Below are 13,064 nucleotides of genomic sequence, written 5' to 3'. Positions count from 1 at the left end.
TACTTACTTCTGGCATAGTTTGTAATCCCCATTGAGTACATTCCAGGGAGGTGAGCGATACTTACTTCTGGCATAGTTTGTAATCCCCATTGAGTACATTCCAGGGAGGTGAGCGATACTTACTTCTGGCATAGTTTGTAATCCCCATTGAGTACATTCCAGGGAGGTGAGTGATACTTACTTCTGGCATAGTTTGTAATCCCCATTGAGTACATTCCATGGAGGTGAGCGATATTTCCATGATCTCTCCTTATCTGAGTTGATTCTTGCCTTGTGTTCCGGCTGGTTCATGTGCATCTCAAGACGCCACATCTGGGGGAATGCTTGGCTGCAGTACGAGCAGTAGTATTTGTTCAGATGGAGAGCCTGTGTAATAGAAAGTGAAATACAAATGATTTTCAAGTCTGAGTGTGGATAGTACATGTATGTCACCAATTTGAAATATCTTGGTTCCATGATGGGCTCTAGCACCAGTGACGTCTCCCGACGGAAGGCGCTTGCATGGTATGCATTTTGGAAACAGGAGCATCTGTGGAGAAGTCCCAACAATCACTGTTGCAACAAAAGTCAAGCTTTTTCACACCACTTGTGTTACAGTATTGCTCTATGGCTGTGAGTACTGGGTGATATCTACTGACATAGAAAATAAGATCAACGCTTTTGGTACATCATGTTACAGGATAATACTCAAACATCAAGCGCACTGACCATGTTAGTAATGAAAGAGTCTATACCATAACCAACACAGTGCCTCTTATCAACTCTGTCAAATGACAACTACTACGATTCCTGGGACATATCCTGAGGATACAGGAAGATGAACTATGCCAAAGATATGCTCTCCATTGGTACATGTGTACACCCCATTGTATGGTAAAAGAAAACCTGGAAGGCAAAGAACATCCAACTTGTCGACTTATGTGAAAAAACTGTTGATGGACTTTGATAACTTTTTACTGCCAGATGCCATTATCCTTTTGGCTTCAATGAAATGAATGAAAGTGTGAATAGCAGTTGCCAGCTGTCTTCACACCTAAGCATATCTTCTAGAAATGGGCTATAGACCCTATCGACCAAACCAAACTGGAACTGTATAACAATTGAAATGGCTGCCTGTCCCTCTAAGTGTCAGAGGGACATGTCTCTAGATCGATTCCACATCCATTCATACATTATCACCTGTTTTATGGTATTATCATGCAAATTGCCCTGTCGGGCCCTCCTGGTGGACAGAACTTTATTAAAATTGAAGATGAGTGACGTAGTACTCGATAGAGTCTATTCCAGTTAAAAACCATAAACCCCCATGGAAGACATAACATTATTCTTCCACACAGGGAGTGTGAATATCAAATGGGGCTACCTGATGAGCGACTCAATTTGAAATTGACACTCCCACTGTGTGGTGGGAGATAAAGGCCATGTCGTCCTGGGGGTATATGGATTTCAAATGGAATATTCCAATTTGCCAGTTGCTGCTAGACTTGTTCGGACCTGATGTCAGTGATATCTTATTCATTTTTCAGCTATGGCCTTCGCACTCCATCACCAAGTTCTATTTCTTAAACATGTTGAAAGTATCAGTGGTCATACTAGTAATATAGGCCTATAATAGGTCTAACAAATTATTCTAGGCATTGGTATTTGTAACATAGCCACAGAACTTTTCTTCCTTGATCATGCCGTATAAATTACCCAAGCGGGCCAAAACCCTAGTTGTGTGCCTTTATCTTTGCTAAATACTCGAATCTCTTTTCTTTAATTTTTGGAGATTAATGGGCGTGATATTAAGTCCTCCCTCCCTCTGGCTGTTTCCAAGATCTGTGCTTTGAGGGATTTCTTGCTGTTGTCCGAAGGAAACATTGACACTTGATATCTCTGGACATGTGGTCATAGTAGTCAAGTGGTTGGCTAAAGGTGGTGACTTGTGGAAAATTCCTCTACAATGACCTTTAAAAAAAAATCTGACCGACTGACCATCTTCCACAAGTTGGTCGAGGACAACCAAACAACTTTTTTTTATTGGCCTAAGGGCTTTGGGAAACAGGCCCCTGGATTACAGGCCCCTGGGATTACGGGCCCCTGGGATTATAGCTCAAAACCAATTCTAACCAAATGAAATTTCTTCTGTTTTAAATTGCTTGATCCCATCACATACAAGCCTTCAATTCTCAAATCCGTACACTTACCTGGGTCGGCAATACATCAGCAGCTGTTGCTGTCGCTGTTCTGGTGCTGTTGCTGGCAGCTGCTGAGGCTGCTGCACCTGCTTGTTTATTCTTTTTAGTCACCTCAAATACTTCCTCAAGGGTCTTCACTGCAATGGGTGAAAAATAACATACAAATAGCTTTTTCAATATTTTCACCTGTAACTTTTGTATGGGGCCGATTACGTAGGATGGGGCAAATTTCCCCACAGTGCTGCACTACGGGATAAAATTTGTTGGGTCAGAGCCTTAATTAATAGGGGTATTTTTATTTTGAAAGACATTTTTAACAATGTATGTATTTTGTATTTTTGGCATTACTGTTTGAGTGCGTTTATGTAAGCAAAAAGGTGCATAAACCACATAAAATGATACTATCATCATAATAAAAAGACGGTAAAATTCTTTGTTTTTTTGACAATATTCAAATAATTGTTATCACCCCAAATGAGAATGGAACCAGTTATAAGTTGGCATTGGTAATTTGGAGGTATGCTCAAGTTTGGTTTGGGTAGGGGTGTGAATTCAAAAGTTACCCATCAATATACCATTTTTTTGAAGAAATCTGGACCCATCGATATACCAAAATTCAAAATTTTTGGCGAAATTTAACACTTTGGGGAAATTTCAAAAACTTTGACTACAGTGAGCAAAATTGGGCTTTTTTCCGAAAAAATTGAGAAAATAAATGCACAATATCAGGTGTTTCTATATTCAAATCACGCAATATTTGAACATGTATGTTTTCAAGATTTTATACATGTTGGACTTTTGATTTGAAGAGGTCCGCAAAGTATGTATACATGTATATGTGTGATTTGTGCGTTAAAGTAAACCCTGCCCAAATGCAACTTTCAAAACAGCATCTTTTCTTCATAATAAAAGGTCTTCATGTGTATTGATTTCACCTGAAATAACCCAATAAACTTACATTTGTGTTCTCCCATGTAGTTCCATAACTCCACCTCCTCTGGTATATGCGGGAACATACACGGCATGCTGTATATCCCTCTGATATCGCACCTCTCCCCATGCCGGCAAAGACACGGCTTGATGTCCGGCCTCAACTTTTGATGTCGCGGGTACACTCGATGCCACCGCTTCCTCGTCGGCGACCACAGCAGGCACACCGGTTTCAGCCAGTCGTGCGGGTTAGGTCCGCTACATTTTGTGGGGTTGTTAGGGTTCTGCTCCACTTCGCGTTTGCGCGTGTAACAGAAGTCGCAGACCAGTTTCATGACGAAGCGGAATGGTGGAATTAGCGGAGTGCTGTGACTGGGTACTGGATTGACGGCAGCAGTGGCTGTGGGTTTGCTAATTTGTGCGTTGGTGCTGGTACTAGCGCTGACCGACGTTTGAGCCGTGGCAAGGGCTCTGGCTACCTCTGTGCAGTACTGGACGATGTTGTCGCGACTCACGACATTGAACACCTCAAACTCCCAGACTTCAACTTCCACTGTGTTATGACCAAATTTACATGTGTTTCCCACGACGCAGCCGTATTTCTTCTCACGATGCCAGCAGAGGAAAGCGCGCGCTGGTATGCCGTTGGGTCTCTGACGGATCTTCCAGTAGCGATATTTCCCGTTCTCGGCATGCACGTGGACGAGTGTCTTATTCTGATTCCAGATGTGGGGACTGTCCTCGTTGCTACATGAGTTTGTTCCCTCCACGTTTGTGCTCATGCAAGGGGGCGCTCCATCAAAGCAAGCTTGGCACAGATATATGAATTGTCCGTGTACTTTTGCCAGCAAACTCTGAATGGCTATTTGCGTCTTCTCATCCAAAGGACCAACTTCTACATCGCTTACTACGGCAGCAGCCGCGGCACTCGCAGCACCTGACGCTGATTGTGTCACTCTTGGCAAGGGTGCCGAATTCGACGGTTTGGATGTTGGATGAAGCCCAACTGGAGCTAGGCCTACCGTCTGCTTGCTATCCCCTCCATTACTCGGGAACAGGTCAATTTGAATAGGTTGACCAATAAGCGACTCTGTCTGCTGCTGCAACAATCCCGGATATCCTTGCATATTCTGAATTCTGGCATTTTGTGCATTTGCTGCTTGGAACTGGTTAGCAGTAGGCATCGTTTTCGCTTGATATTGCGTTTTCACCGGGGCCTTGCCTTGTGGTGCCTCCTTCTGCTGTGCCGACATCCCGATATTCTGGAAGGCGCGTAGATAATTCACAATTTCCGGTCCTTTGAACTTTCCCTTCCGGTCCGCCTCCCAGACGGCCATCTCTTCATGGCTGTGACAAAACCAGCAGCTATCCTCTTCAATCTTACAAGAGATACCGGCAATAAACTGCTGGCATAGCGAGTATCGCCTTTAAAGTCCGGTTTGATACGCTGGCGGATGCGACCCCACAGTTCCTCTTTCAGCACTCCTCGCATGCTGTCCAGTCTAGCGACCAGCCAGCCTCCGCGGCAAGCGTGTTTCTTATCTTTGAGGTACTTGTGGCCTCCGTATCCCCATTTACTGCTTATTTTGATCCAGCACGCTTGGCAGGCAAGGCGGAATGCAAAGCGATCTAACCATTCCTGGGTTTCTGGCGACACCTAAATAAAAATATAATGAAAAAAATATAAAATAAATATACAGTTTTACAAAAGGATATCAAAATCAGGATGAGTTCAGATGTAAGCTGACCTTGGTTATCATAAAGCTTATGTCCATTAAACAAAAAGGGAGGATTATTTCGACTATAGTCTGTCTTGTCTCGCGTTGAGAGTAACATCATGTTGGATTTCATAGTTGCAGATTTGAATTGGTGTGCGTTTACGTGGCTGCGTCGCCAGCGTACGGAAAATGTGTGCTTCTACGCATGTGCATATGCCCCACAGATTAGCATGCACGATTTGAATCTACCACTGCAAAATCCAACATGGCGGTACTCTCAACTTGAGACGAGATAATGGGAGTATATGCGACATATATCAACAAAACAAGCAACCAATATCGGCCGTAACATACAATAAAGCTTGTTTTATTTTCTCAATCGACCCATGTGTAGATTGGTCCATCATTCTAGAATGGGCAATATTTTTAAGAATAAGCACCAAAGCAAAAAACCCAATGAGGTAGAAAGGATAGAGTGCCCTGCTCGCCGAATCTGTGAAGCCGGTTTGGGTTCCGGTTTGGGTGCTGTATAAATACACAAAATTGAACAAATCATGTGTTAAAACGCATTAAATTTCCCAGTATACCATTGTTTTTATCAAAAAATTGCTGAATTATAAAGGCAAGCACGCCTGAATCTGGTATATCACCAGCAGTGTTGCCACGCTAAACAACTCTACCACTTTGCGAAATTTCGCCTTCAGTCGCCGTTCCTGTAGAGCCCTCATGGCAACGGGCGAATGAACTAGATTTAGGAGCGTGCTTGCCTTTATTATTCAGCAATTTTTGATAAAAAAATGGTACACAGTAAAGTTGAATATGCTAAAACAAGTAATTTATTTAATTTTATTAATCCATACATGCTAGAGTAAATTCAGTTCCCATTTTAGTTGCATTTGATGCTGATGTTGTTAGGTCCCTTAATTTCATAATGGCTTATTCAGTGTGTGATTGTCAATGAAACGGCAACATACCAGTTCGAGCTCAGCGATCTATGTTTTTCTACGTCATTGAAAAAACCCTTTCTATTCTAGGATTTATGGTGGGATTACATCCCAAAAAGATGTGTATATGTTGCAGCCCAACCTTTGGTCATGTGTCCAATGTTATAAACTTTTCAAATCAAGTTTTCCCAGGCGGCGAGTGGCATGATAGAGCCGGCAACTTGTGAAACCGCCCGGCGGTATGGCATTTTCCATATACTCAGTTAGTTTTGTGGGGTTCATTATCGAACCCCAACGGTTTTAGCTTGTATTTATATTATTTATTAACATAGGCCTATTTGTTTGTGATATTTCAAGTGTTTTAAAATTTCAAAATAATCCCATTCAATTACACGATTGACGATGGAAATTTACTGAATTTAGAGAATGCACGTCATTCACCACCTGTGTTTTCCGAACACATTTAGTGTTTCTAGAAAAAAGTGGAGAAAATATAAAAAATGTTACTATGGTCCCTGAATCAAAAGCCACTCTACAATGTTGATTGATCTTGATCCACAAGCCTCAGCACACTTTACAGGTTGTCGCTGACCACTACAACCCAACATCATTCCATAAACCATTTTACAACAATTCAGGAACTTTGCTGCTTCAAGAGCGCACACCTTAGTCATTCCACAAATAACCTTCGCAACCAGGATCAGCTCCCCGAGTTTCGTACGGGTTACAACAAGACAATTAGCAGTAAGTTCCTTGTCCAGAGGAATTTCAAGCTAACTCAATTTTTCCACGAGAGCGTTAGGCACCGCCAGGGTTCAAGCCCACAACCTCTCGCACCATAGTCGAACGCCTTATCGATTGAGCTAACTTGACTAATGTCACCCCCTTTATGGTTACAATCCATAAAATTCAAAACAAAAAGGTGTTACCACTGCTATAATTGAAGACAGAGATAAAAAAGACTACAATCCAGGAAAAAAATAGTTGGCACACTTGCACTAAACAATGGAAATGCGTGCCCTATCAAAATTGGAGAGGCTGGTGAAACATGCATGCAATATAAGTGAAGTACAGACTCCCCCTATATCTCACCCTTCCCCACTCCCCATCCTTCAATGTTGGAGGGTCTCACGGACCTGTTGACAACATGGCTTGGTCCAACATTGATTTGGGGGAGCGGGGGAAGAGATATACCAAAAGACGGGCAAAGTGTGCCAACCTTTTTTTCCTGGATTGTCCGAGTCAAATCCTAAATATTGCATCTGTTTTAGGTTTTTACTCAATAACTCTAGAACGGAATGTTGTATTAACTTCATATTTCACACAAAAACATGTAAAGGATAGGGCTTTACGATTAGCAAAAAAATTAGAAAAATGTATTTGTTTATTTAGGGAGTGGTCATTAAAACATCGCTAATGCCTGGTTTTGCGTCATGGCTTGGGTCTGAAATTACGTGACAACTTTTTGGCAAGAAAGGAAGAATGATTTTTAAATGCAGTATTACATCGAATTGCTTCTAATGCAAATGATAAGTAAAAAGAAGTGAATGAGCAATTTTCAACCAGCTATTATTACTTCAAATTAATGTAATTGCACCCGTATCATAGATAGGGCAATGTTACGTATGTCTATATAAAAAAAAACATCATCGTTGCGGCAATTATGGTGATATTTGTACAGTGCCGTAAAATAAAGGTAGAAATAGAGAGAAAAAAAAAGACGAACATTGGCAAAGATTAATAGAATGACAAATATAATATGATGAAGGATATTGTAAAATGATAAAAATAAAGAAAAGAAAAAGAAATATAAATATATTCTGGGGCTCGAACCGGGCACCTGCGCCTGTGTCAGATGCCCTAACCATTGCGCCACAGAGCTCTGTATCTTCAACAGGCTTAAACTATAATATAATGCTATTCGAGATGCATGTATATAAATATACGCTCTACAGACGATATACAGTCCAAAAATCACATTTTTAAGGCTTTTGTTTCAGTAATTGTATATTTATCATATAGCAGGTGTTGGCTGACATTGTGCTCCACATTTAGTTTAGTTTTTGGCGGGATAAATGACTTGGGACAAAAAAAGCGAGCGGTATACACGTCTTTGAAGAGTAAAGAATTCTAATATAATATTACTTTCTTTTCTTTTACAGACGTGTATATCATTCGTTTTTTTTTTTTTTTTCATTTATCCTGGCCAAAAACTGAACTAAACGTGGAGCACAATGTCAGCCAACACCTGCTATATGATAAATATACAGTTAATGAAACAAATGCCGTAAAAGTATGATTTTTGACTGTATATCGTCTGTTGAGCGTATATTTATATACGTGCATCTTTAATAGCATGTTATCAGAGTTTAATATTATTAATATGAATTTTATATATTGATATGAATGTGAGCATTGCTCCCTGAAAATTTGGTGGCCATACCTATTATGCTTTTTATTTTATAAGCCAAAATATGAATTTAGATGCATATTTTTGGACGAATTATCATAGCTTTAAACTACGAAAATAATCGGCAATCATATAATATTCTTTTGACTTAACCCTTATTTCACAATATTTTTTATTAAAATGGATTTCATATATTGATATGAATGTGTGGAACATTCCCTGAAAATTTGGTGGCCATACCTTTTATGGTTTTCATTTTATAAGCCAAAATATGAAATTAGATGGATATTTTTGGAATTGATTCAGACAATCCCGGAAAAAAATAGTTGGCACACTTGCACTAAACAATGGAAATGCGTGCCCTATCAAAATTGGAGAGGCTGGTGAAACATGCATGCAATATAAGTGAAGTACAGACTCCCCCCTATATCTCACCTTCCCCACTCCCCATCCTTCAATGTTGGAGGGTCTCACGGACCTGTTGACAACATGGCTTGGTCCAACATTGATTTGGGGGGAGCGGGGGGAAGAGATATACCAAAAGACGGGCAAAGTGTGCCAACCTTTTTTTCCTGGATTGTAGTTTGCGTCTGACGTCACTGTCAATCAAATTCCCTACGATCCTTGATTGTAAAAGGAAGGTCGATTTATCTGGTGCCGATCGGAGAAAAGGAATAGCAGAAAATGGCAAAGAATTACTTACTTTTATAAAGCAAAAAGCAACTTTTCTAGGCATTGTTGACATGGTGCCTTCGGGAAAGAAAGTTTTCTACTATAAAGACCTAACTTTTGAGATGGTTTGTATGTTTGAAGGTGCAAAATTAACAATAAGGCGCCCAGTTTTACCGCCGCGTTCAGCAACTCATATCATCACGACACTTGTAAACGAACTGCTCGAGTTTGATTGACAGATGATGTCAGACGCAAACTAGCCTTTTTATCTCTGTCTTTCATTATATGCCATACCTGTGGTAACGCCACTGCTTTTGCCTGTGCAGCCTGCCTAGCTGCTGCTGCCTGCGCTGCTGCCTGTGCTGCTGCGGCGGTGGCTGCTGCAGCGGCTGCCTGTGCTGCTCTGGCTTGCTGTTGCTGCTGCTGTTTAACCTTATTTTGCTGTTGCTGTGCTTGGTGTGATGAATATGTGCTTGCCAGGGACTGTGGTTGTGGTGGTGCTGGAGTAGCGGTGTTTGGAGTTGGGGCAGTCTTAACCACTGTGTAAAAATTGATGACACAATAACAAAATGATAAATACCCAATCACAAATTTATCATACACTTAAATTAAATTGTGTAAAAGAAAATAAGTTGAGACATAAAATAAAATGAAACACTTAAATAAAGAAACCTCCTCCCACATACTAGGTAGAGGAGAGCCCACTGTACACACTTACCATTACGTTTGAGGTGAGAATCAAGTGACAAATCACCAAAGTCATCCAGTGCATTCAGTCCACTACCAATCTTAGCCGGTTCAAGCTTGACCAAAGGATCATCCAACTGCATGCATCAAAAAGAAAGAACGAACTGGTGATTAATACATACAGACATTCATACACATACAAACAAGAGAAGTGCACTATTACCGTAAAAACTTGATAGTTAGCATATGTGACACGATCAAGGGGAATGAGTCGGATGTCGCTAATATTGATTATGAGATATTGGCAAAGAAAGTGTTTAAATTCTAATGTTTTCAGCGATTGATAAATTGATGCAACTTTGCAAAGAAAAGACGTATCAACGTGGGGCTTTCAGTTTCTGAAAGCTCTAAATGTCCTTATAAGAAACATGTGTAAAACTCATTTCCATCAAGGGTCGTCATGTGACTCATTCCCCTTGATCATGTCACATAAATGTGCTCATTATCGAGCACTTTTAAAACATGCAAACATGAAGAGCCCCATCCACAAATGTGTAAACGGTTTTGAGCAAATCATCGATACATATAGCTATATACGAACAAGTAAACCTACAAATGTGTGTCTCAACCCTATTAGCTCAGTTGGTAAAGCGCCAGACTTAGGTACGATTTCATGTTTTCAAAAACACTCGATAGTAAGCACATTATGCTAACTATCGAGTTTTTACGGTATCAGTATCTGCTTAAGGGATGGGGTATGAGCGTTTGGACAGTATTTATTGTGGGACATTAGAGGACATCAGACATATCGAATTGCATTCTGAATACTGAAGAATGTCCTTCTGATATCAAATAATTTTGATTTTTGAAATTAGCAATGTAATACACATTTTATGGCAAATGATTAAAATTGATATTTTTGATATTTAACAGTACTTTCAGTAAACTTTATAAATCTGATGATTTATACTTAAAGTGTATTGTAGGTGGAATGAAAAGCCCGACGATCAATTGAAAATGTTGACCTTTCGTATTGAAGATATGGATTTTTTTTCCAAAAAAACAAAAAAAATTAGGTCTTTTGGAGAAAAAATCCATATCTTCAATATGAATGGTCAAAATTTTCAATTGATCGTCGGCTTTTCCTCCCAGCTACATACACTTTAAGAATATATCATTAGATTTATAAAATTTACTTTGAGGACTGTTATATATCAAAAATGTGAAAAATATCAAATTTTAATAATTTGTCATAAAATTTGTATATATCGTGAATTTCAAAAAATGAAAAGTAGTTGATATCAGAAAGACATGCTTCGTATTCAGAATGCAATTCGATATGTCTGATGTGCCCTCATGTCCCACAAAAAATACTGTCGAAACGCTCAAAACGCTCATTCCAGATCCCTTAAAGCCAGTGATAAAAAGAAAATTATCTTCTACCTTTTTCTTTCCTTTTCCAATGGTTTCCCAGTTGCCATTTGCCAGCATCTGATCCATGTCTTTACCTAGAAAACAAATAGCAGTAAACATCAGTCAATTTATTTGATTTGATATTTCAGTGCCAATGTTTCTAGCCACATGGAAGTGGTCAGATTTTTCATATTCTGTTTTCTGTCTATCTATTTTAAGCCAACCATTACAGGGTTTGTACATTTTCTGATCACCAAAATTCCATGCCTTTCCATGACCTTTTAAGGGGTACTACACCCCTGGCCAATTTTGTGCCTATTTTGCATTTTCTCAAAATTATAGCGCATTGGTGACAAGTAAGATATGTATATTATAGGGGCAAGGACTACAACTACTGCACTGAAAATTCAGCAACTCAAGGCAATTAGTTATTGATTTATTGATCAAATATTGGTTTTCCCTCTTTTTTTACTGTAACTCCACAACTGTTATCTGAGTTGAAATGACATTTCCAGTGCAGTAGTTGTAGTCCTTGCCCCTATAATATACATATCTTACTTGTCAGCAATGCGCTATAATTTTTGAGAAAAATGCAAAATAGGCACAGCATTGGGTAAGGGTGTAGTACCCCCTTAAGGAAATATTCCATGTTTTTGTCGCCTTACAGACATGCTATCGCACTGTGAAAGCATGATAAATAGATCAATTAAATATAATGTTACTTACCCATGGCGTAAGGATTGCCGACCGGTATCCCATACATGTTACCCTTACTATCATCACTGTCCTCTTCATCCGCATCACCGTCTTCCTCATTGCCCAAGAAATCTTCATCAGAATCAGACTGGTAAACTGTTGCAAGAAAAACATTAATAATAATTTGATAAATAGTATTACCAGAGATTTTCTGTATAAAATATTTATCTAAATGCTCTATCGAATGATCAACGATTGTAAATAGCCAAACTTACTTATGATATCACATAGGTCCCATACCTATTCACCGGTGCGCAGCCTTCCTCAGCAGAACGGCAGTTATAACTTGTACTGTGAAACTGCTAATGTAAGTGCTAGTGTAAGTGTAAATTGCTATCATCAGTATAAACTTCTAACATACGTACGTTAATCATGGTGTCTGAACTCAATGACCTCAACCATGTGATAAAAATATGGACAACTTTGAAAAACACAAAATCATATTTTCACACCTCAAAACCATACTTCCATAGAAAAAAACCCATATTTTTTTAAAGCAAGGTCACAACTCATTGCCTAGTACTGTAAATCCCTTACCGTAACAAATTACTTCTTATCTAATGAGTTGACGTTGGCAGATTTACACTTTTGCAAGAGAGACTGTGAAAATGAAACTTGGTAAGGATGTAGTTTAGAGTCTGAAGTTTACCGTTTTCTAAAATCCATTTTCCGTGTTGTAATCCGTGTTGTAAAATTTGTAAATCTGTGTCATGAATAAAGCTTAAAATGTATAAACAAAGATATTAATGTCACAATAAAGTGTTCAATATCGCGATCAATATGCTTTGATTGGAATATCCTTACGATAATAGGCCGACTATTACGATGTTTGGAGGATATAGTGGGTTCATGCCTTGGTAATATACCATTATTTCGGTATTATTAAACACGGTATTATTATTGACACACACAACACATGATTGTTTTTAACATTTATTTCTCTTATCTTTTAACAATTTTTGTCACATCATAAAAAAATGTAATTTTCTGTGTTGTACCTCCGATTCCGTGATTTTTTTCATTTTCTGTAAAATGGAAAACTTCGGACTCTAATGTAGTTTCATGCTTCACCAGTGGCGTGGCAGACCTTTCTGGTCAAGCTATCAGACATTGTTCAGGTTCGCATATCTTGATTGCAGCAGCAGGTGCAAAAACCACATTTTGTGAAAGAGAACCATACACCCATACAAGCCTCGAATTTCGTTATTTTTAGGGCAGGCCAACTTGGCCTTGGCTATTTAACATTTTAGGGGGCACCGAGGCCATCATGCCAGGGCACCAAGGCCAAAGCAAATTTCGTTATTTTTAGGGCAGGCCAACTTGGCCTAGGCTATTTAACATTTTAGGGGGCACC

General features: G+C 39.4%; 1 protein-coding gene across 1 annotated transcript in view; it reads right to left on the bottom strand.

The window, feature by feature from the left end:
• The window catches only part of LOC140168648 (3'-5' exoribonuclease HELZ2-like), a 122,069-nt gene that overhangs the window by 65,599 nt on the left and 43,406 nt on the right, over window positions 1–13,064 (bottom strand). The window contains 8 exon segments of the mRNA XM_072192059.1: window positions 182–366; window positions 2,190–2,317; window positions 3,139–4,533; window positions 4,536–4,767; window positions 9,149–9,393; window positions 9,573–9,678; window positions 10,985–11,049; window positions 11,681–11,806. Coding sequence (XP_072048160.1) covers window positions 182–366; window positions 2,190–2,317; window positions 3,139–4,533; window positions 4,536–4,767; window positions 9,149–9,393; window positions 9,573–9,678; window positions 10,985–11,049; window positions 11,681–11,806 — 2,482 coding nt within the window.

The sequence above is a fragment of the Amphiura filiformis genome, chromosome 13, assembly GCF_039555335.1.
Source record: "Amphiura filiformis chromosome 13, Afil_fr2py, whole genome shotgun sequence".
NCBI classification, from domain to species: Eukaryota; Metazoa; Echinodermata; class Ophiuroidea; order Amphilepidida; family Amphiuridae; genus Amphiura; species Amphiura filiformis.
The sequence above is the reverse complement of the archived record's forward strand: the minus strand, read 5'-3'. Positions and strand labels throughout refer to the sequence as shown.